The sequence below is a fragment of the Sparus aurata genome, chromosome 6 (assembly GCF_900880675.1).
Source record: "Sparus aurata chromosome 6, fSpaAur1.1, whole genome shotgun sequence".
Classification (NCBI taxonomy): Eukaryota; Metazoa; Chordata; class Actinopteri; order Spariformes; family Sparidae; genus Sparus; species Sparus aurata.
In genome coordinates, this window is record NC_044192.1 from 11115005 (window position 1) to 11140942 (window position 25938).

At 39.6% G+C, this 25938-nt stretch overlaps 1 protein-coding gene across 2 annotated transcripts in view; it reads left to right on the forward strand.

Annotated features, from left to right (window-relative positions):
• LOC115583949 (metabotropic glutamate receptor 4-like) overlaps positions 1–25938 on the forward strand; it is a 217676-nt gene that overhangs the window by 28830 nt on the left and 162908 nt on the right. For both annotated transcript variants that reach the window (XM_030421234.1, XM_030421235.1), the window contains exon 2: positions 12819–13888. In XM_030421234.1, the coding sequence (XP_030277094.1) occupies positions 13340–13888 (549 nt within the window). In that variant the 5' untranslated portion in view covers positions 12819–13339. The remainder of the gene's footprint in view (positions 1–12818; positions 13889–25938) is intronic.

Here is a 25938-nt window from a genome sequence, read left to right on the forward strand (position 1 = left end):
CAGCTTCCGGTGTCATTTAAAAGGTTTCAAGAATGTTTTAGAGAATTGCTGGATAAACGCCATGAATTGCAGTTATTTGTAATTGTAAAGATATGTCTGACATTGATTTTTTGTGTCTTCTCATGTCTGGTCACATCATCATATTATTAGTTTAGTCAAAATGAAAATTGTGATGCAAAAATGATGAGTTGCTCTAATTGTGAATCATTTTGCAATCGTAATATATGTCATAATAATCACAATCTGATTTTTTTGTTTTTTACTTATATCATGCAGCCCAATTTGTTTTTAGGCATTTTTTTTTGTATTTGAAGATGATGCGAGGGATAGATGTGCACATTTTCTTTTACTGATTTAAAGATGATTTTTTTTGCACAAGAAACAGAATATTATGTAGTTTTGTTCCTCAGGCTCTTGACTCCAGATTAAAGTATTTTCCGGCGTTTAAAGTAAAGTGTGGGGGGGCTAGCTTGGATTTACTGGAGCACTGTGAGACAGCCTCAGCAGGTAACTGAATAAGAATTGACGGGCAGAGGCTCTGAAAGCTGGACTGGAGCTCAATTTTAACATATTTTGGTTTGGCACATTTTCTCACTATTTTATGCTGAATTTGAGAAAAGATGGTTATGTGAGAGTTTTAAAGATTAGTTTGACGTTTGGAATACTTTAATAACTTGTCCCCTATTGTCTTCCAGTGTTAGTTAATTTCATAAAATGACCCATTAACCTGTCTTACCATCTTTGGTTGTAGACCTTGTGTGATTCCAAATAACTGATAAATGCAGACACTTTAATTTTCAGCCTTTCTGCACATTTTGTCAGATACCTTGGAGCAGAACAGTTCTTTTCTCTGTGTGTTGGAGATTATGATAAAATTGTACACAGGAGGGAGGCCTTCTGGTTCTGGATCTACTCCCTGGAGCCCCTGGGGTCCCTGGGTCTTATGCATTTTGTATTAGCTGCAGGAGATAAATAGTGTGCATTGAGTTTTGTGAAAGTGATGCGGGAGTTTAGCAGACTTTCCCAGCGACATTGTAAGAGAGGCGAGAGACCACGTCCAGAATTTTGAATAGAAAGTTTGTAACGCCAGAGGTTGGCAGTTGTATGACACATATCTTGCACGATCGTCTTCTATATCATAGCCAAACCAGGAAAGATATCAGCGAATCATGTTCTTGCACTGACGCAAGTGCACAGTTGAGATTAACAACACTGATTTGGTTTGGCTGCAGACAAGCTTCTTATACGTATGAAGGAGGAGAATATCACTCTAATGTGCAGGATTACTAAATAGAAAGGTAAGGCTATTTGAAGATAAGACATTAAACTTGCATTTGTTCAAGTGCTTTGGTGGGATGAGCTGACGTTGTCACTCACAGATCTCTGGATTGAGTTGGTCTTGTGAATCCTGTGGATTTAGAACCTAACTTTGAAGTCACTCCAATTTTTAAGCGGCCTTTATCTGATTTGACTGGTGATTCTTAACTTTAAGTTTTTATGTCCTTATGAACATTGAAAATGTAGACATGGCTCTCTCCCCATTCATTTAGATATGGGCCTGGTCTTGTATGCCAGAAATAACTGCCAAAGGGTTTTTGCCAAGAGGCGAGTATTGCCCAGATGGACTTGGACTTCACTCAGCCATGCTTTTTTCTTTTTCCCAAATAGTTTATACAAAATGGTTGGATGAGAGACGGTATTGTATTCAGAGTGAATAAGCAGATCTGAGGTCAGATTGAGACTCGAATCTCAACAGCGTCCACTCATATACGCTGTTGAGTGTTGTTCCCATTATCTTGAAAAATCCTAACAATCATAGACTGTACTTCGAAACCACTCACTCACGCTGATATGCCCTAGTTTTCCATATGTTGCAGCTTGAAGTGATTCTGTTGGAAACAGGTTTCCCATGGGCACAGGATAGATAAGACAAATTATTTAATCCTGACAGACAGGCAGGTCTAGCTCAACAGATACAGTAAATCAATCAATGTGTCTGAGAGGTAGCAGCATTCTGTATCGACTGTGACCCCACTCCTCCTTCATAGACACATTCTAGGACACGCTACAGAGTGATGGCTCGTGATACGGTCTGTCTTCATGTTCACAGCTCTGTACATGCTAAGCCTTTTTAGGTTGTATTCTAAAAAAACAAGGTTTTAAAAAAAATAAAGTGTATTTGACCTGCAAGATGAAGTTTGCTAGGCATCATTACCAAGCCTCGTTTGGAGTCAACAGGAGGCTGGAGATGGTTCACCTCATGCCATCTTTTCACCGGACCATTAACCAGCCTTGGAGAGCTGGTGAGCGAGAGAGCAGCCTTCAGCGCCAGAGGCTTAGAGAGGCCAGGACGTTTGGATATATATTTTAACCTGTAGATTCAAGATTCAAGCCTGCCCTCTGACTCATATTCAATCCCAACCTCAAGGTGTGCCTGTGATGATAGGTGAGAATTCAAAGCTTTATAGGGAGGAAACCCAGTATCAGGGATGAATAACAAGTGGAGTTGGTGCCTTTATTCCCCCCACGAGAAGCCTAAACAAGAGTAGAGTCAGTGAATAAAGGATTAGACTCTGTAAAGACGAAGGAAAGGAACCGAGGAATATGTGGGTGTATATTTCATCATTATAGCGAGATGTTAGTCATTGAATCAGTCAGTCAGTGAATGGGAAGTCAACAGTTTTTAATATGCTCCTCTGATTCCCCGATGGTTTCCCCCTCATAGCATCTTCATCCTTTCAAGCAGCATGAGATTTCTCCCCCTGCTCTTTCCAGGGCAGGAGAATCAGAGCTTGTTCTCACATTTCAGCCCATTTATCTCCTGCTAGCTGCAGCTCAGTGATCTTAGTCCTCCATTAGCCTGCACAGAAAAGCATCCAGTGCAAGTAAACAAAAAATTTAGGAATGGCCCATTTCTTCTTTCCTCCAACTGTTGTCAACCTTGTCATCCAAATGACTTACTGTATCTTCAAAACAGCACATTACAATTTGCCTTGTTGAAAAAAACATCAACAACCCAGCTCTGGCCTTGTGTTAATAGGCCTTGTTTGCATGTCCTAAAATGTCTGTATCTGGCACAGAAATGGAGCGACTCTCTGGTGTGTTTGTCATAAAGTTGATGTTTCAAGAGATAAATTACACCCGTGTGTCCTCAGGGTTCTCAGTGAAGGGAAATCAAATGGCCACAGTCAGCTATTGCATAATGTCATGTCTTAGCAAGATTTACCACATATCTCAGGGTTCTAAATAAATCACAACTGTCAACTGCGTTTTGCTATTTCTGTAATTAACGCGCCCCAGAGTTAAAATATTAAAGCTCCCCGCTCCCATCTCTGTTTATATTCAATAGTGACAAAACACTTTACATGTCAAGGGAACAAGATTGGGATCATTTGATTCATTTTGTTGTCTGTAAAAATGCTTTTCTCAGTAGACACTTCTGGCAGTGATGTGAAAAATACAGACATCATGCTGAACATGATCCCATCAGTTTTGAAGGAACATGGCTATTAACCAGCTTGCTACTTCATTTTTGAAGAATCTACATGTAGCCACAAAGGTAGGGCTCATGTAAAAAACACATTGATATTAAGCCTAAATTCATATTAAATGTATTAAAAATATTATAGTTAGCTGGCGAAAAACAACTTGACTTTTGTAATGAAGTAAGACAGTCACAGGAAATGCAAAGTGTCCAGTGAGTTCAGCACTTAGGCCTACTACTTTTGCTCATCAAAAATACGTTTACAGAGCACAACATTAGCCATTTTTGGCTTTTGTTGACAGTGGATGGGATATGTCAGGTATTTAGTTTTATTCAGTCTGTGGGAGTAATGAACAATAAGGAGCTGTTTCATCGAGGCAGCTGCACCCTCCAACTTCTCAGTGAGGTAACCAACCCTTTTTCCCTCATTAACAATATGCTACTGGCAGCGCTGCCGCACGGTTCACATGAGTTTATAATTGAAGCTTCTGTTGTACAACTAAATACTGTTTGAAACAGCAAAACAGGGGCGGGAAAGGTGAGCAAGTAACTAAGTGGTGTACATGCTTTTCAAGAAACTGCAGCCACTTGAGTTCACCACCTTACCATAAGTGTAAATATACGTCATAATAAACTGCTTGTACAGTCGATCTATAGTGTAGTTTTTCTAATGCGGATGGGCCACTTTACAGCACATACATACAATCTGCAACAACTTGTTACTCTTCAGAGTATTCATATGTGGTTGTTGGTGTCGGAGTAGTGTTGCAGCACTGTGTACATGAAAGTCAGCTCTAGTACATCACAACAAAATGTAGGGAGACACAGGCCTGTGGAGCTAGCTACTCCTCTGTCGTGGGCCTCCCCCTTACTAGCTGCAAGCTGTTAGTTTTTTCACCTACACCTGCAGTTCATTTGGTTTGCAAGAAACCACATCAAAGCTCATTCACCAGACTGGACCAGCAAAACCAGGAGCTTACCCAACCCCAGCAACCAACTAGTTTTGTCTTTTCGATGATTTGTTTTGACTCCTCAGACTGGATGAGTGTTCATTAGCTGATCAATTAATCATTAATTGGAAACATTTAGATGTTCCCTTATTAGCAAAAAACTCCAGAAACTTCTTCAAAAGGCTCTTTTTCTTCTCAAATGTGAAGATTTGCTGCATTTCTCTGTTATTAAATCATTCTGAATTAATATCATTGCGTTTTGGTCTGCTGAATAGTCAAGTTACCAATCTGAAGTGTAACCTGGTGTTTTTCTGGGAAATTGTAATTAGAGTTTTCTCAATTTTCTGATGTTTTCTGCATAAATTATTGAAATAATAATCAATGGATGACTCAATAATGAAAGTAACCCTTAGTTGCATCCTCACACTCATTCCAGGTGAATTCTGGTGAGACACACACATTTGAAAATAATATTGTTGCACATTTAGTAAGAAACCAAGCAATTAGGACATCTCTTACTCTGTGACATTGGCATTAACTTTAATGCAGTAACTAGTCATAATTAACTGTCGTCTGTATAAAATTTCACTGCTGAAAAGATGTTTAAAATATTATTAAAAGTCAGAAACTGGAGTGCTCTGATCAGTGTGCCGCAGAAATTCTCTTAAATTGATACTGATATACTGATAATTGTTGCATGAGAAGTGCTTATTCCAGCTGATTTCCTCCAGATTCTAAAGATGATCACACTAAGTAAAGGATGGATAAGGAATTACTGTTGAAATTGTTTCTGATTGGTTGTATTCTGGCTTTTCAGCAGTATTTTTTACATTGCTCAGTTGTGTAAAACTGCTTAAAGTGGTATAGAATAAAAATGAGGGCACACGGAACCAAACAAGTGTTGTAATTAGAGAAAACCGAAAAAACATGGTCAGCTTATATGACAATTGTGTTGAAAGCTTGAGCGGTAATTTTCTACAATTTGGTCCACTTTGTTGCAGCTTATAGCCAGCTCTGCCGTGTAAGGTACTTTCCTCTTTGGCAACTGTTTACTCTGACAAATGTAATCAGTTATTATTGTGAAGTATTCAAAAATGCAGGGAAACATGACTCAGACTCTGCAAGGTTTGGCTGAGGTGCTGCAGCTCAAAAGCACTTTGAAACATAAGAGAGAAGAAACCCCATGTTCAGGCTGCACATATCTGAGCATGTGGATGCTTCTCACTATTGTGAAGTATGACACAAGCTGATATAGAGATTTCTGTATGTCTCAAATGCTTGGTTTGACAGCTGGCAATAAAGACTGTTCATCAAGACTTTTTCTGTACTGATGCATGAGGGTGAATGCAGGCCTGAAAATTTGCTGTCAAAATGATGCACATATTATAGCAGCAACTGTGCTGTGACAGAAATTCTGATACTTGAATATTTCCTAAAAACCCTATGCTTTGTAACATTTGCAGAATAACAATCGCATAATTGTACTGATGATATACAGTATCATCTTAAATTCATCACCATCTAAGAACTTAAGAGACAAATATACTGATTGAGTAGTCCATAGATGAAAAATGAATCTTCAACTATTTTGATAATTCCAGTGTTGGGTTGGCTGCTTTGAGGGGCGGTAATAATGTGGATTAATACTTGCAGAATGGAATTATTACAATTGTACAAATGCATACGTGTGAGTTGTATTGATAGCCAGCATTAACTTGGAGAATTTTAAGTATGTAAAATGTAATTGGCATACTTCATGAGACAGCAGGTCAAAAGATGTACCTTCAAGTTCACTCATAGTATAGTATACTTCACAATACAGATACAAGACAAAATAAATCTTTGTGTGCTCAAAGTTTAGTAATCTCATACTTCACGTATGCTCAAATATATACTTTTATAAACTTAAAAGTTAGTCCCAAGAAGTACTGAAGTACACAGGGCTACGAGAATGTATGGATTCGTGATTGTATCTTGCACAGTTGTGATGACAGACAGACAGACAGACTGCTGGCAAGACACTCAAAACGTATTCTTTGGCTGTTCTTGGTACTAAGGTGTCTCCAGGACCACATTTTGCTATCATGACACACAGACACACACACTCTGAAGGTGAAAACATTACCTGCCGAAGCTGTCGCGGCTGACGATGAAATATTGAGTTTCTTTTAGGGATGGCTTGGGGACCCTTTGGGTGGGCGGGCTGCCCCCTCAAGGCAGTGCTAGGAGGGATGCTGAATTGTGATTACTTGTACAAAAACATCAGTCATCATCTAGTTTTTGTTTCTCCAGTGTGAGGATTTGCTGCTTTTGTCTGGTGATATTATTGTGAAGTGAATGTACCTGGGTTTTGACTATTAGCAAACAAAATAATTTGACATTTCAGGACATCACTTTGGATCTTGGCATTTTTCAAAATTTTATGAAATTTAGGTGAGTTTAATCGAATTGATGATAAGGAAGGTAAATCAATTTTCATTGCAGCCATAAAAGATTTACTATTTTTAACTAGCCACTATAATGCAGCTGAATACAGCTGACAATGATTATAAAACTGCTGGCAAAATACAACATTAAATGCTTTCACTGAGAACAGTGTCAGAAATTCTCAGGCTTGGAAAAGCTGTGTTGATGTGCTGAAAAAGCAGATCAGTGACAGATGGTGGGCTCAGTTTTAGTGTAATGCACTAATTGCATTGCAGTTCTCTGATGTTGCTGCTCAGAAACTAAGGTATCACCCTCAGACCAGTTACAAATGTGAATAAAGAACGGCACTGGAAGTTTGATCCATTCTTATTGATGTATCTCTTTGAGGCTCATTTTAGGCATTTTTTCTTTACTATACAAACATCGTGGCAGCCTCTTCTAAACTCTCCAGGCCTTGTGTGCAGCTTAGCCCTGCTCTCTCCATTCATTTTCCTCAGGGCAGCCTCCCTCTACCTTCCTATTGATCTGCTGTGCAGCATCAACATGCTGGAGTGTCAATTAGAGAGCCCCTCCTGCCCATCTGTGAAAAGAGAGCTACAGCACTTCTCTAAAAGTTTCCCTAGCTGGCTTTGCCAACCAGCAGATGCTCAGGTCTGTGAAGATGAAGAGGGAAATAATCTGCTGAAAATAAATATACGTTTACCTCGGATATGTCCTTGTTTGTATTTCTTATGTTTCTTATGCAATACTGATTGGATTGTGAAATTCTTGTGCTTGAGCTGTAACATTTCTCATGTGAAGTGTTGAAGAAATATGAGGCTTTTGAGGTGAAAGGGCTTGTCTGCAAAACACTTTCTTCATCTTCAAAGACAACACATCAAGTGAAGTGTATTTGTAAGGGCAGGCTGGTTGAGGGACACTTTTTCTCAGTGAAAAGATATTCTGTTCGCAGCATTGTTGCTCTTTGCAAACTGAGTATTTGCAGTTCTTTTTAGTTCACATCGTCCCCATGACATCTGTATTTATGTTCTTTTAGAGCACAATCTGTCCCTAGACCTCCCTCAAACATCAACAAACGGCTGCAACACTTCCTAAATATTAAAATGGCCTGTGTACTTGAAAACTAGTCTTTGTGACAGATGTGTAGGCGAAGCGAGACCGACACAATGTAAAACACCACCCACGCTGTCTCTTCCTGTGCACGTTAAAAATCAGCATTTTATTTGATAGTCTTTCAGTTTAGAATCCTCAGTAAATTTAATCTTCTATAATTAAGTTGCCAAAAAAAGACATATTTAATGTGCAGAAAGGAAAATTGGGGAAAATATATTGTAAACAGACAGGTTTTGCCTTTTTCAGATTAAAGGTGTTTCTGTATGCTGGTGTAGCTTGTATGGTCATGTAACAACAAACACTTATTTGCCTGAAGGTTATTGTATGGCCTTTTGTAACAATGCATAGTCTGTTGCAAAACATGCTTTTGCACCTGAGGAAAGGTTGTTTCCTGATATGAATCTCTCCTTATTCCTGCAGCTGTCTGTGACATTTGTAAGCTGGTAAACAGTTTCTCTGTTTTTCTTGTGTCTCTGTTGTACATGGTTATTGAGGTACACATTGTAGGTTGATCTGTAGACATTATCACATTTTGTCTTCTCATTCAGTGCCCTTTTATTTTCCTTTTTCAAGCACTATTTGAAAGCAGAGGTGTGAATCCTCACTGGCCAAACGATTCAATTCGATTATGAGTTACCTGTCAACGATTCAAATGCACAACAGTTTTTTGATGCTTTGTGATGTATCACAATGTATGGCATCTTGAACTTTCTGTATTACTGCACATGGCTACTTTTTAATAAAAGCAGTAATATAAATCTTTCTTGCCTTGTTATTCAGAACATTTTTTTTTTAAATCCACCTTCAACAGTCTACAAAATAAATAGCTGCTTCTTTTCAATTCCAAGATCTGTGCAGCACAATCACCAGAATAAATGTTAGCGAAGGACATTTCTGAAAAACCACAGGTAGGTTAAATCTGAATGTTTCTTTGTGTTGCAACTTTATGTTTGTTTAGGTAAATTTTTCTATTTCTCTTTCGCACATTGCTGTGCTTATGCTCTGATTAAGTTTACACACAGGAACCACTTGGTTGGGGTTGGAAAAATAATCATCGTTTGGCTTGCAATACTTGTTTTTGATGCCACAATCATGGATTGAAATAGTCTGACTTCCTGTGATAAATAGCTGGTTTTGGCCACTACATAAATGGCTGAAAATATCTGGAAATGTCTGCAGATGTTTTCAAAATATCCAGTAGCACAACTTGGACTGCAGTCCACCACCTGGCAGCCTTGTTGGCTTGTAAAAACAGTTTGTTTTTCCCAGTATGTTCTGAAAATCCCAAATGTCCTTATCCCTATTTTTTTATCGCCCTCAATTTTGCATCTGTATTGTTATGTTCTCCAGTAATTCATTTCAAGAGCACAATGTAACTTTTAACCACTTTTTGTCACGCTAAGAAAATCAAAAATCAGCAATCAACATAGGCTGCAAACTCCAGATTGTGCTCCGTTTAATCTTCCCCGTTGGCATTGAGATTCGAGATGCGAGAATTTTCCGCACCTCTTTTGAAAATCAGACCAAAGCCAAGGTGCAGTGTCTCAGACTAGTGTTACATACAGTAAATTTCCTCAAACTGAAAACAGTCCTAATATGTAACCAGAATTCACACTGAGTATGCTAATACTGCATTTTCCATTCAGATACTGCATCACTACATGTCATGTTGAGTAGAGCTCTGAAAGGTGGTCTTGATTAAAATGGGATTTTTTTTCCAACGTTGGCGTAGTTTCTAAAATGATTTATTCAGTAGATATAGCCAGCCCACCCGCATAGCACCGAGATCTTTTAAGATTAAAGAATGAATTACCTACATCCTGGCCAAAAAGGAAACATTATAAGATATTCATGTGGAACAAGACAAAAACAAGCCGATTAACATGATAATGCATGATGTAATCTTGCGAGGTGTGAGATCTTTTTTCCCTCAGCTGCACTCGAGATACTCCTTCAGATTAGCTCACTGTTTTTCAGTCTGAGGGATACATACGAGCTGTCTCCCCACCAGCTCTTCTTTTGTACAAACATGAAGTTTGATGACATCTGTCTTGAAATCTGCAGTCTTGCAGAACAATTTCTTATTTGAACCGTTCAATGTTTACAGCTGTATTTTTTTCCCTTTTGCCTTTCTATACTGCACTGTGTTGGCAGCTTGCTGCCTTCGCCTCAGTGAAAGCTCTGATATGAGATGTGCCGCTGCATGGTTTGTATGTGGTTATGGGGGCTAAGGCGAGTTGGCTGGATTTCCAGTTGTCATCTGTGCTGCAGCAGTTAAAGTGGACCTGCAGTGAATCAACTCTGAAAAATTACTCCTTGCTCAGTAGGAGATAGTTGGGTGTATTCAAAGGACCTTGTCACTTCCAATATGCTCTCAATGAATCTCAGCCGTTGCCGATCCAAGGCTTCCACCCACTCTGCTGGAAATCCAATGTCTACAGCCCTATTCTGTGACTGTGTGCAGGGAGATTGTCCCTTCAGAGCCTATTACAGCTTCAGGAATGAACAGGGTGTAGATATGTACATACAAGATGGCTTGTAGTGGCATATTTTGTGTCTGTAAGGTATGCATGTATTGTGTGTGTCAGAGGGAGAAGGAAATAGAAGGGAGGGAATGAAACTGTCAGAGTGTATAGGCGTGCATTACAGGATGGAGATTAGAAACTTAGATCTAGTTTTAAATCTGCACCTGTACCTCAGCAGCTTGTTTACAACAGTTGAATCTATGCAGGATCTGCATCTTATAGCCAACACAGCAGTGAAACGATAAACAGCACCACATGAAAACAGATGTAGGCATAGAGCTGGAAAACTGAGTTGGTGGACAGAACATAATCTGCAACTATTTTGATAATCAAATATGGATTTAAGTTTTTTAAGGAGAAATGCCTCATTTGAGTCTCAAACTGTGTCGTTTATTAGTAGATTAGTGGTTTCTCATGGCCAACATGATTATTACCAGTAGTTACTACAGCAGATCAAAAATAAATGGAAAATGTTAAAATAAAAGGTAGCAATTTATCAACTATAGTTAGTATTGTCCTTTGGTAAATTAATGACTATAAGTACCTTTTCTGAATATGTGAGTTAATGCTCACAAAAGGTAGCTGATAAAACACTGCATAGCCTTGTTTTTATTATTTTTGCGTATCTACATATGTATAGGTGCTACATATTACTCTTGACTGCAGTATTTATGAAAATGAAATCTATCTTTTTCTGGCCTTTGTCACGGCTTTATTTTTAAGGACAGCTTGAAGTAAAAGGGAGTGAGTGAGAGTGAGAGACTGAGAGAGAGAGAGAGAGAGAGATTCAGCAGAGGACCACAGGCTGGATTCAAAACCTGGGTGCCGCTGTGGCAAAGACCCAGCCTCGCTCTACAAACTGAGACCCATGGGGCGCCCATGAGATGTAGTTTTTGACCTCTACTATGACGAAATCCACCTATGAACCCTGGACAAACCATATTTGCTGCAGCTGGATATCCTTGCAGAAGACTGACTGCGGGCAGAGAGAGGATGCTGCATCAGAGCCAAAGTAGCACATTTTGAAATGAAATAATTTCATCACTCAGTCACACACACATTAAAGAAAGCTAAATATTTGATATGATAATCAGCTAGGCCGATTATCGATCTATTCTTAATTCCAAGAACTCACTTTGTGCTCTGGGAAATGATTATCTCAAGCCTTCACAATTTGTTCATGCTTTATAGATCAAAAAGCTCACCAAAGCAAGTGATAATGAAAATAATCATTAGTTGCAGCCCTCATGAGCTACAACAGCACTAATAGAGCTGAGCTTTAGGCTTCAAGTTTTCAATATGTTGAAACTCTGTTTTCTATATCAGATCAGTATGTGTAGAATATTGTATGAAATATAAAAATATGTATCAAATATCCCAGGCTAAATTACAGGCACCAGTGATCTTGATGATATATCAGTCAATTTCGGAACCTTAAAGTATCCTCTGCCGTGTTAATGGCTGCTTAAAATCAGTGTGCCTTCTTAATGCAGTGATTTCCTCCGGTGGATATTTTTCTTCTGGCCATCTTTGGATATAAAAGCTGCTCTCTATCTGTAATAGCATAATTACAATTTCAGACTTATTTCTTAGACCATACCCCCGTTGTGCTGTTGTACTCTTCTACCATGCGAGGCAAAGACTCAGACATGCTTAAGGGACTCTGAGACCAACATGTGAAATCCATTGTAGTATAGGTAATTGATTTAGCCCGTTTTTTTCAGCAGAAATACCTGGGTAATGCTGCAGTTGTCAATTTGGCACAAAGAGGTATCAGCTTCATCATTAGCCTCTTCGTAACTTTTGATCCTTCCTTTAAAACTTACACTTTGAAATAATTTGATGGGTCTGATGAAGTATTGTCACGGCAATGGTGATTTATTTAGAAATTAATATTTTCTCACAAAATACCGTCTCATAGTGGCATTGCAACGGTGCAGACAGCGCAGTCTTGTGGTATTGGAAACATACATTTTTTATGAAATATGTTATCATATAAACCAAGATTATCAAAATGAGGATGAGTGTGCCTGTAGACAAGGTTGATAGGTGAAAACGGAGCATGGAGCTATGACACTGAGGCATGTCAACCTCGAGAGTTCATAGAAACCTTTTGAATTCAAAGAGGTTGACGTAGGAAGAGAGTATATAAGAGGAAGAAATTAGTTCGGGAGCAGAACTGTCTCTTCCTTCCACATAATGCTGCAGTAAAAAGGTTAAGCAAGAAAAACGGCATTGAAAAGCTCATACCAATACAAATGCCCTTTTTCTGTTTTCTCTGTGCACTGTCTCACTGCTGTTCTCTTTTTCATCTTTCAGGAATACACTCTGAAGCCTGTGGACCTAAGCAGGCCTGAGGGCTCTGACATATACCAAATCCCTGCCCAGGGGAACGGGGGAGATTAAAAACTTCTGATTGAGGTGGAGAGGAAAGAAACACAGAGGGAGAGGAAGAGAGGAGGGGAGAGGCCGAGAGAGAAAGCTTATCATTTCACCTTTGTTCTTCCTAATGCCCCAAGTGAAGGATCTCCATAGGCAAGTCTGTGAATAACAGCCGACACAAGAGCCGCTGCCCACCAAGGTGGTCAGATGATGGAGTGAGGCAGTGAAAGAGGAGAAGAGAGCGGGATTACATTCCTGTGAAAGAGCCAAACTCGTATTCTGCATTAATTGAATGCCTGGGAGAGAGAAGAGACATGAGAGGAAGCCTTTTCTGTGCCAGCTGCTTCAAGAGGTATTGCAATTAACCCTCTGGCCATCATAAGATAATACCTGGCTTCTGTTGTTTTCTGATTGCTGGGTTTGGTTGTACAGTGTGGATTTGTGCTCGTGCCGTGGTCATGTTTCAGCCCCCGGTGTGTAGACCGGATCGGACCGGCTCTCAACGAAACAGCCTGATTGTGCCGCTGTTGCTGCTGCTGCTGCTTCTAAACAGCTCCCTCAAGGCTGCTCAGGCTGCCAAACCCAAAGGGCCGGGACACACACATTTGAACTCCATCCGCATTGACGGGGATATCTCCTTAGGTGGGCTCTTCCCAGTACACGCCAGGGGCCACGATGGCAAGCCATGTGGAGAGCTTAAGAAGGAGAAGGGTATACACAGACTGGAGGCCATGCTCTTTGCCCTTGACCGTATCAATAATGACAATAATCTGCTGCCTAACATCACACTGGGAGCACGTGTGCTGGACACCTGTTCCAGGGACACTCACGCCTTGGAGCAGTCGCTCACCTTCGTGCAGGCTCTGATAGAGAAGGACGGGACAGATGTCAAATGTCTTGGTGGGGGATCGCCAATCATCACTAAACCTGAGAGGGTGGTGGGCGTCATCGGAGCCTCTTCCAGCTCCGTCTCAATTATGGTGGCCAACATTCTACGCCTGTTCAAGGTAAGACAACAGCACACTTATTTAGTTTGTGTAGGTTTCTCAGGACAAGAATTAAATCATTTGCAAAGAAACTGAGTTTACCAAAATGGTTTAATTTAGTGTCTCAGAGACCATGTAGTAATGTCGTCTTGTATGAGGGGTACTCATAGGTTCACTTCTGATCTTTTATTTAAGGACAGTTACTAATTAGTAACTTCATTAATTTCACATCTCTCAAATCTCATGTCTTTAGTTAGTAAAAATGAAAAAATCTCTGGTAGACTACCTTGAACATTACCAGATATATGCTACTTGGGGACCTGTTATACAAATGTATGATTGAGCTTGCCGATGAAGATTGTTTTTTAAATCTTTTTTTTTAAAACTTTCCTTCTTAATTAACCTTTGTGGCAATTAGAGTACAAATTTCTGGGTTAATGTGGTGCACCTTAACGCACCATGATGTCCCTGTCGACGCACATGACCTCTGACATATAAAGTGATGTAGATTTAATGAATCATGAGCATCAAAATCACATTTCTGTGGGGATAAATAACACCAAAGTGCAGTAAAGACTCTAGGCATCTTTTATTTCATGACTGTTTCCGCATGAACATAGATTGCCAGTGTGGCGGAGAGCCTTATAAGGTTTACTTGCAAAACAGAAAATATGCCCAAATCCAGAGCTTGGTAGACTCTGACAGCAAATTCTCTGGTGAAAAGTTAATGCATGAACCCGGCAGCAGCAACACACAAAACTCTGCCCAGTAGTTAACATGGACTTGGTTGCTGTAAATACTTCATAACGTATTACAGTCTTCATAAAAGAGTTTTTTTGCCCCAGCGTGGCTTGTGTCATCCTGAACCTTGTGAGGATTCTTCCTTCATACCCAGTCATGATTCTGTCACCCGTTACCAACTCGTGTCCCTACTTGTGAGGTTGTCAGTTGAGTATATGCCAAAAAGGAATAGCAAATGATTACATGTAGTTGTATTTGTTCTACACAACGCCCCAACTTTTTTGGGGAATCTGGGATTATAAGTAGGAAATGCACAGACTGAAGAACAGGAGCTGTGTCTGCTGTTGAATACTGCGTAAAACATAAAACCATGTTCTTGCTTTATTGATCTTCCTTATATATTAGTTTGAATAATTAATAACTGCGGCTGGAAAAACAACAGGAACTACTGAAGATTGTGAGAGAACAATATTTGTTAGTTATCTGCTGCCACGCAATGGACGCTTTCATAAGTTTGGAGAGGAGATCTCTGGGCAAATCTCATCACTCTGACTGTTGCCCTGCAGGAGTCAGTTGCTAAGCAGTGAGAGGTATTGCCTGTCATAATACAGAAGTGATTAATAGCAATACTACTCGATTTCATTTCTACCCCAAAGCCTTTCCTCCAATCAGTCTTGTGTTTACGTCTGCTTACACTATTGAAAGAAATTATGTCCTGTTCATGTACATTAGGACATTTGATGAATTATTTAACACACATTTTATTTTCTAGCCAGCCAGCCATGACGAGTGTAATAGCTCTTTCTACTTTACTGAAGGTGTGATTGCTGTTTACTGCTCAGCTTACTGCAAAAATAACATACCTTTCTTTGACTTTGAAAAGAATTACTTTTTATAAAGTACTGTCATGTGTTTGAAATTGTTTCATGGGCAATTACACATTTTATAACAGATTTTACTGAAATCTCTTTCTGTGGGATCGACGAAGGTGGTGGCTTTTTTAAATTCAATGGTAATTAAAAAGAGGGATTTTTCCTCAGATAACAGTCAGACTTCAAAATGTATTTCAGATCTTCAGTGCCCTGCCTTTACCTAAAAACCTGATTATAATCCTGGCTCCAAAGTACTAGTACTTTCACCTTGATCTCACATGAAAATTCATGCCTAATCCAGACACAAATTCCCTCTTGTCTTGCTTAAAAGTACTGGGAGGTGCTGGCTCAGTCACAAAACTGTCCCTGCAGCTGACTCAGTGTCTTACATAAGGACACATCAACAGACCAGGTGTTAACTCTCACCAAAATGGGCTCTAAAGTAATTGAGGCTTCTCAAGATTGCACCTAAATTCTTTTTGCTGTTATTGCAAGAGCAACAAAAAGGTAATAATTTTAACAATGATAGTATTTGTATAGCACTTTTAAAAGCACACAGTTACGATGTGCTTCACATGCAGGAAAAAGGATGAAAACGTGTAAACAAACATATCAACGTGCATAAACACAATCAAGATGCACGGACAAAAAAATAGACAAAAGGTGGCGTAAAAGGGAGTTTTTATAAAAACACTAACCTATAGAAGTGAGTTTTCAGCAGCAGTTACAGCAACATTATGTAGAAATTGGCATTTATGCGATTTGGTGTCCCCCACAAAAAACTTCTATGTTGAAGTAAACATGTATGTAACACTGTGATCCTATGTTATATAGAGCAGAAACAAGTGATGGGGGGACGAGTGGCTGAGACAGACACCATTCACCCTATTAGAAGACACTGTATCATAAAATGAATTTGAAGCTGTTATTATAAGGTTTAAATGTCACATAATGATGCTTTAAGTCATTTTGCTTCTGGTTTTGACAAAACAAGCAATCTAAAGGTTTCCCTTAGGCTCTGGAAAATTGGCAAGACCATTTTAACTTATTTTAATGGCCAAAAAATTAATATAAAAAAATAAACCTTACTAGTTAATCAGTAATGAAAAGTAATCATTAGTTGCAGCCGCAGGCGATGGAAATGCTGTTTCACCCTTGTTTCTGCTCTCGACACTAGAGCTCTCAGCTCTGGTGCTGAATGCTAGACTGCTTTTGAACCAGACCAGACTCTGGCACTGCCTCCTCTACTGCCTTCCAGTGTGATCAACACTGAGCCATCTATGCCAACATCATGGAGGACAGACGCTGTGCAGTGTGTCTGGATATTATTACAGAACTATGATTATGACACAGACTTCTTATTTTTTACATGTTTTTTAATGTTTAATGAGTGCAGAAATCAGTTTCTTCCTTCACATAACATAGATCATCAAGTCAGATACTGTCTGTCTGTACAGCCAGTGAAATGTTAGTCTTAATGTCGAACATAAGACTTCACATGTTATACTGTAGGAGTTTTGTTTGGGGTTCCTTGTCTGTTGTTGTGTTGCACAGCAGTGTAATTTTGCAATTACAGTAATTATTATGTTATTCTTTATTAGTCTCGGTTGGGTGCATCACTTATTTATTGGAAACTATGACTCATTGACTTTGGAAACATCTTTCATTTAACTTTTTATAAAGAGACTTTTCATCTTAAAAGTAGATTTCCCTGAACTATGAATATAATTAAACTGAAATACAACAGGAAACAGCAGCATAATTGGCTTCACTCTGCCCGGTTTGTTTCTCTGATACTGATACATGTTCAGTTTTTCTCGAATTCATTCAATATTGAAAGTGCTTGGTGAACATTGCATCACTGTCATCTCCGGGCATGTTACGCACACAGTGATCATTTTAGTGTTGCATTCTGTCTTTTAGCGTCTTTGTACAAGATTTTTGGACTACCAAAGTGTGTAATGACCGTCCCTGCCTGTTCCACCAACATAAGATCACTGTTGACCCTTTTGGACCAAGACAGTTCAGGTGATGGTACGGAGCCAGTGCCTGCTCTGGAACCAGTTTTTTGCATTTTTGAGTGGTCCAAACATCAGTCATGTTTGGATGCCAAGTAGGCATGTAAAGTCAGGAGCAACACTCGTAAGGAGTCGATGAAGTCCAGTAGGGCTGCACGATTCTGGAAAAAATGTGAATCACGTTTTTTTTGCTTAGAATTGAGATCACGATTCTCTGGCACGATTTTTTTCACAAAATGTTTATTGCACTGATGAACTTGAGCAAAACAAAAAAAAACATTGTAGTATGGCAGAGGCATACTACTATGCCTCTGCCAAAGCAATGTTTTTTTTGTTTTGTTAGTTCTATTATTGGATGAGAAATGATTTTTACAAAAGTAAAAAAAAAAATAGTCTCCAAGATGAGAGAGCATCCTCTAATACCTCATGTTGTACAGTGTTTATTGGGGCCGTAGCTTTGGCTAGGTGATATGTGATAGCTGCTGTGATCGGCTTTCTAAAACGGAGGCATAATATTCTTCCTTTTCCAAAAGCCGCCTCAGAGGTAGACGTAAACATGTGACGTGACGTGAAGCCTGAAGTTGGGCTGCGAACAGTTGACAACAAATTTGTCTTCAAAATAAGAGCTTTACATTGCACCCCATTGGAGTTTAGAACTGGGTTCTTAGCGGGGGGCTTTTAATTTGAAAGTAGCAACAGTTCCTAGTTTGTCGCTACAACAACAAGCTAGCAGTCGAGGTGGAAATAAGTGTACCGTCCGAGGCAGCAAATCGGCGGACCAAAACAAACCCCCAATTTGCCGCCCTCTGTCTAAAACCGCGGACCTAGCCGTCAATAGGACAGGCAGATAAGCGGCTTGCTGCCCCGTCTAAAAACGGCTTCTCACTCACTCCTTCCAAACACTTAACTGCAGGCGGGCTTCCTCCACTGAATCACGTGTTGTAAAGACGCTTTACCACAGGTTGAGGGAGGAGGCAGCGGCCGTGCTGCGTTTGGGGGCGCTTCAAAAAATCCGGGAGGAAATAGGAGCATTTGTTTGTGATTCGGCTCGAGATATAAAATGCTTCAGAATCGCTGTGTGTAGTAATGAGATCACGTGTATGTGTGAATCGAGATCGCGATTTTTTTAACGATTTTTTGTGCAGCCCTAAAGTACAGCATAGTTGTTTCTAGCAATGCTGGGAATATGTAGACGTATACAATCACTGAATGGTAGAGGTGGGTAAATATATCAATTCATCAATGCATTGCAATATATTTTTTTCCCAATTCAGTCTCGATTCAGAAAATCCTCTGAATCGATTCAGGCAAGCAGCGGCCACTGACCACCCGCTGTCCCTCGCCGGACGCTGCAAAACACCGTCGGAGCTGCGGAAGCGGGTAGCCGATTTCTGACGCACTGCTCTTTCAGAGACTGTAAACTCCCAGTGCAGCGGGTCTCACCCTGGCTGCTGCACCATGCGCCCGCGGGCAGCACTCTCCTCCGGGGAGAGAGGGGGGTTTAGTGTCAATGTTTTACCCCCTCACGTCTAGCCAGAGGAAAGAGGGACTGTGGTTATGTCTATGTTTATGTCAGACAAAAATGTACCATGCAGTTCTAGAAACAATGGCACTTTTTCAGCTTAACTATGGTTGCACTATTTTATAACTAAACACATAGTGTGCCTTTGTTTACATTTCAATTCGAAATAGAACTTCCTAGAGGAAAGGTTTATAATTTAAGATTACTTTTTTGAATTCAAAAATTATCAACAGGTACTCAAATGAATTATTTGTTTATTACTACTTATTACTGAATTGATATCGAAGCATTTAAATCAATATTGAATCGAATCGATATTGAATCGAATTGCGACCTAAAGTATCGAAGTCGAATCGAATCGTGAGGTTCTTAACAATAACCTGCCATGCTGGATGGTGTGACTTTACAGTGGCTCTCAAGCCGGTTGAAAAGCAAACTGGTTCTCAAAACTAGAGACCAACACATCATTCCAGAACCAGCGCTTGATTCGCTTTGGTTGAAAAAGAGCTATGTATACGAATATGGTGTGATATCTTCCTGTTTAACAGCTGATTTTGTCTTTCCTGTTTTGTTGACTGAAGGCTCTCTTTCTATCATTGAAGTAAACTTAACATGCCACAGCCTGGCTGAGAGTGAGTATGGGCTTTTCTGGAAGAACAAAGCCTTCCTCTGTAAAGGAAAGGGGTGCATTGGTTTCAATACAAGACTAAACGAGAGCAGCATTGTTGTACAATAATACCTTTATCTTGATTATCTTGTTTTCATAATCGTTGGTAGGCAAATAATTAAGATTACAGATGACAAAGTAGAAACCACCTCACTGAATATAATCACTATCAAGTATCATCCCAAAGCAGTGAGTGGATTTGGGAATTGTGCTTTTTCTTTTGCATATTAGTTTATCTAATACTCCCCAGCAACAGCCTCCAGTACAGTATATGTATAATTTGATAAGCTCCCAGATTCCAGAGTCTTACAAACCACACGGGATGTATCTTACTTGTTGAGGCCCCAAGCAATAACCAGCTGAACCCAGTATGACAGAACACACACACACACACACACACACACACACACACACACTGAAGTTTTCTGCAACTTTTATATGTTCTAATGTATGTATGTTATTTTCTTTATTTTATGTATACCTTTGTGCATGGATATGCCATATCTATAGCTGCTGGTACATAAAAAGACTTGAGACAAGCATGCAAAGCCCGGCGCATGAACTCTATATTTCTTTCTGTCTCCCACATATGAAATATGCTTATATGCATGCTCACACAGGTAGGAGTCAGTGTGTGCCACAGTAATGAGCCTCTCCAGCAGCGTGTTCTTGATCCCACTCTCACATGGAAGCCTCAAATCCTTCGTCATTAACACAGTGCTCGTTCCCTCTTCATTAATGCACGTAAGCGGTGTCCCTGCATATTTAATTTGGATTTCTCTGATCTCCCTTCTCTTTATCCTCAATGTATATATTAGCATTCCCCTCTTCTTCCTTTTTACGTTCAGACAGCTGGAGGTTAAGAAAGCAGCTTCAGTCAGACGGCAGGTTGAGTAGATCAACACAGTGAGATTTTTTTTCAAGTTCACTTGGCCTTCTTTTGCGTTTCACTATTGAAAATCAAACACTTTTAATGGTGGTCCCCAATCAGTCAACATCCGTTCTAATTGAATAATGGTCATTATAACAATCAAATAAGAGAAAATGCTCCTGACATGATGTAAAGCGGTCTGGTCTTTTATATAGATTTAACAGTAAACCTTTAATGGAGAGTGCTGTGGTCACTTAGATGGGGTCTTGAGTTATTGCTTCACATGGAACCACGGGTCAGCCAGATGCTTGCTGGTTCTGCTGCTTTACAGCCGTATCATAACACCCCCCGTGCCAGCAAGACATCATTTGCTGCATGATCTAGCCTGCAGAGAGGAGAGGGACAACCACATCTACATGCACTGCGGCTAGACATAAATGTTTGCTTTAAATGGAGGCAATGCATGCACACGAGTACAAACTCAGCATACTGATGAAGACAGGCAGACCCTTAGACGGGTGCATTACTGTATGCTTGTACAACCACACACACGCCACGTGCAAAATTGCACCACTCAAACAAGCATGTATATAAACACTTCACACAGAGACACAAGCATATACACAAAAGCAATCAAGCATATTTGTACGTAAACCACTTTAAACCCAGCAGCACCCGCCCCGATGTAGTTAGCAGGTTTAGAGCAAAGTGTTTCCTTAGCACTCAGCTGCATACAGATGTGGTCCAGAGCAGCTTGATGAATATTTTACCCCAACCTTATGTAACGGTAACACGGGTACCAGGAGCTGCAGCTCTAGAACATTTTCGCGTAGTTGACTGAGAAGTGGGAGATGCTGTGACAAGCAGTTGGGGGAAATGATAATTCATGATCACAGACAAGCAATGTCAGATGATTATATTATTCATTTGCATATGATGTGTTTGTAAGGTTGACACGCATCACGTCCAACACGGATTGCACCACCAGGTCTCTCCCTTTTGACTAGTGTTTATCTCAGCAGGAGGTCCCGACAGGGGTTTCCTTTCAACACAGCTGTGGCAAAAGTTTGGCTCTTGTTCAGAGAAAAGAAAAAGTATTTTGTCGTAACTTTCATTTGTTTCATAATGTGGAGCACATGAGTCGCACAATAGAGGGGCGCTGACCCAGCAATAAGAAACTTGCAGACATCTAGCCGTTAATGCTCACTGGAAAGCATTTTGCTGGCTCCTTGTTCTGACATTACAGTTACTGGCTGGCTGGACAAAGCACTGACCATTCACTGTAGCAGTTTCAGAAGCAAACAGACCACAGAAGATAAAAAATAGAAATCAATTCAGTGGAAGAAAAGTAGAAGAACATGATTTTTCATGCAAGAGCAACCAGGCCCTCAGCCTCCCACTCATTCTGACATTTCCCTAACCCTCAGGTCATGCTCTTGTTTCCAAGTTTTACATTGGAGACGCAGCTGACCCACTGAGTAACTGTTTATGTGCCTTCACATTGTGTAGGAACCCTCACAGCTAATGGGCAAAGACAAATCATCTGTCTTTGGTTTGCAAAGGCGTCAGAAACAAACAACTTCAGTACTGTGGTGATCATTTCCTTCACATTTGATCCTGACCCGCTACTACGCTGCTCTCGCATGACATTAAGGTAATTAGTGTTAAGCAGTTTAATTGGTCCGAACCCTCCGTGAGTTAAACGCTTCAAACTGTCAACAGCAAGTAAAGCAAATAATATTTAGTGCTGAATAAACAGGATAGATTATGAATAGTTTATTAGAGTTTGCCCTGAGCTGCCATCTCTGAGCCTTATTTTCTCGTGAATCCTTTTGGGATTTTGTACATGGTAAAATTGCTGGGAAAAGCATGTAAATAATGAACTACGGTGTTAAATAATACATCTTTTAAGGCAATTTATTTTTTAGCAATTATAAATATCCAGTCTGTTATTCCAAGCTGTGTGATCTAATACAATGGATCAAGACATCTCAGATTTAAGTAGAGATTCTTGCTATTATTATTGGACCAGAAATGGAAAAACAGCCTTTTAAAATCAGATTCATAGCCCTAAGTATCGAATGTTAGCTTTTACTACTGTCGTGACTGTGAGTCGTTTCCGAGCGTGTGCGCGCGCTTGGGGAAATAATTAAAATTTTAGAGAAGCTGCAATTACATGACAGTTTTCAAGATAGAAGCTATCAGTGTCGATCTCATTTATAGTATATAGCGGAAAAACCCAGTCACACAGGAGACTGTCAGGAGGATGTCAGACGTCATTAGCAGTTGACAGTTTCTTTCACGATTCCTTGAGTGAGAGAGCTGATCCATTCTGCAGCTGTTGTGGTCAAAGCTCCACCACATCCCTCTCTCCCAGAGGTGCTCGCCATCTGCTTTGTTGCAACCTCTCTTAGTGAGTTAATGGTTATTTCTCTCCAGTTGATCCTCTGCTCCGTAAACATTTTAGCTCCGGACCAGTTTGGTAAAATCTGTTAGTGTTCGGTTAGTATGATTGGTTAATGCATATTTACTCTTTTCTGTGTGTGTGTGTGTGTGTGTGTGTGCCAACAGTGGATGAGCCTTGGTTTACAAAGAAAGAAAAGCTGTTTGGTTTGGCTTTGAAACTGCAATTCAAGTGCAAGCTTTGTAGCAAAAAAGTATCCATCCATTTCATAAAAGTAGATCTTAATTAACATTATGTTCATTAAAAGTTTCTGTGATAACCGTCTCCTCCTTGTCAGCTTTTCAAAACATATTATTTGAGCAGCATTTTATCTCTAGCCGCCGGGCTCATACTCATTACAGATGAAGCAATAACCTGAGCCGAGCCTCTATAGAAAATTTAATCAAATCTACAACTTTAAATGCATGCTCTTTGTGTTAATTTGAAAATTTCAGATCACGCAGAATTAGATCAGATGTAAAAAAAGAAATCCACTTGAATAGCGGGGTATTAATCTTGCTTCAGAATTGTGTTATTTCTGTCCCTGTTTTTTCCAGGGGATTTTAAGGTTTGACAGTCCTTCAAATTTAGTATGAGACGTTTTATTTTGTAAGGCACTTATCATATCCTTTACACCGAGTTTCATCACTGCTTGTTTGAAAATTAGTTACCCTGTTTATAGCATTTCATCATTGTATCTGCCCACACTTTTAATGAGTCTGGATCAACCTGATAATACCACATGGTTTCTTTAATAGGTGACAGTCCTCAAATATCCGGTACATTTCATTTCATTTTAACCTTATTATGGTCGTCATATGGGGAGTTTTTTGAACGATAAAAAACAGGTTAATGTCATGAAATTTCATGCTCAATCTCACCTTGTTCTGGTGGTTTTTAGTTCCCAATAAACCCTCCAGTGACACAGTAAAATGACGGCCCTGTGTCACAACTGATTTAGCAGCCCATTTCGAGGGAATGACAGCTAAATCAAGATAAACTAGTATCAGCCCATCGAGGCAACTCACTTCAACCAAGCCCATTCATTCAGTGAGCCAGTGACAACACCATAGTTAACATTGGCTGCTTCACTATGAAGCCATTAAAGACTGCTCTCTTGCTTTTAAATGTACTTTCATGCGACAAGGTTACATGGTTAAACTTCTAGGAGAGAGCAGTATACCATATATTATGTAGTAATGAAAGGGGATGCTGTTGCAGATATATATTATAGTGACAAAGTTGTATAATTAACAGAAGCACATGAAGTCCGACTCTGAAAAAAGAGCAATGATTGTCAGGTTTCCTCATAGGTTTCAGTGTAAGTACATTTCCAGTGAGAATATATTACATTCTCTGTTTGGTAGACTGTATCATTATTGCTTCCAAAAGGGAAGCTGCAGCCCAAATGGATAGATAGTATAGAGCATTGTTACTTTGTAATTTTAAAATGAGAGCCATTTTGGCCACAGTACTGTAAGTCATTGTGGAGCTGCAGATAATAATTCTGCTCAGTTCAGGGAGGTGATATTTTTCCATTTTCTGTGTTTTCCTATGCCATGTTTTGTCCCTACTCCCTCCTCTGCCCTGTCTGTCCTCCAACTACTCCATTAACGAAATGCTGACTGTCCAATTGTGTAGCTTTTGAACCAACACTTTGTTTCGCCCTTCTTTGATATTTAATTTACAGTAATAGTATTGATCTGTCTCAGTTTTGGGCTTTTACCAGTCAGACATTATTAGATTTGGTAGCCTGTTGTTCTTGGACCACCACAGGGGCTTCGGCATTATCCTTGTCATCTTATTCTGCTCATGCACACTTCCGCCTCCTACCGTGCAGGGCCCTACCTGTCTCTACACCTGAGAGGGGCTTTTTGTGGAAAGTGTTTTTGTATCCTGATTTGCTGATCCTAAATCAGACCACCAAACATGTCAGCTTTTCACAGAATGGGTCAGATTTGATCGATATGCAGCTGATCCAGTTTCTGCAGGTCATACATGCCTGTAAAGCTGTAGGTCAGTTTGAAGCCATAGGGCCCGGTAGTTTGGCCTAAAAATAACATTGGACTGGGTAAGAAAATTAAAATCTTTTCAAACATCAAAATATTTTTCAGCAAGTAGACCCTACTATGATATCAATATTGCGACAATATTTTTTTGTTGACTATTGGCACTAATCATCAGTAATATGGATATAATGAATAAGTGTGTAAAGATTAGTATTAGAGGAAGTAGAACAGTTCAGAAAATGACATAATTTCACTAAAATGCAACTTTTACAATCAGGAAAAGACAACACCTTTTACATTTCACGATATCCATTATCTAAGACGATATATATTCTCATATCACTATAAAGATATATCCTCAAATACATTGCCCAGCCCTATTTCCATGCAATGACTTAAAGCAACTTAAGAGGTGATAAAAGGCTTTTGTTGCTACCTATTTACATTGGTGTGATGTGATTTTATAAATGAATTGTTACAGACAAATCAAAAACCTCTATTTAACCAGAACGTGGAGGCTGGTAAATAGAAGCCACAAGTGCCCATAAACTGCCACTTTTCCAGTGGGAGAATAAGAATATTTTAATCTTTAGCACTAGTGGAGATAAAACACAATGTATTTAATTCTTTTAAGAAAAAGAACAGATAAAATGATAGAGTAACAATGGCATTTTGCAGCAAAAACAACAACATTGTATTGAGGGAAGTGACGGGCTGCAAAGATTGTTATCTGTGGCTCTGCAATCTTTATTATGGCTTGATTCTCCGCTTGTGTTATTTTGCTGCTGGATGAGTAAGTGTTGATTCACGGTGACTCATTTGTCTGAAAAAAAAAGTTCTGACAATGCACAAGGTCACAAGACAGACACTTCATGATAGCAAATGTAAGAATTCATGACACATGTCTCGGAGTGGAAATATTTAAAGT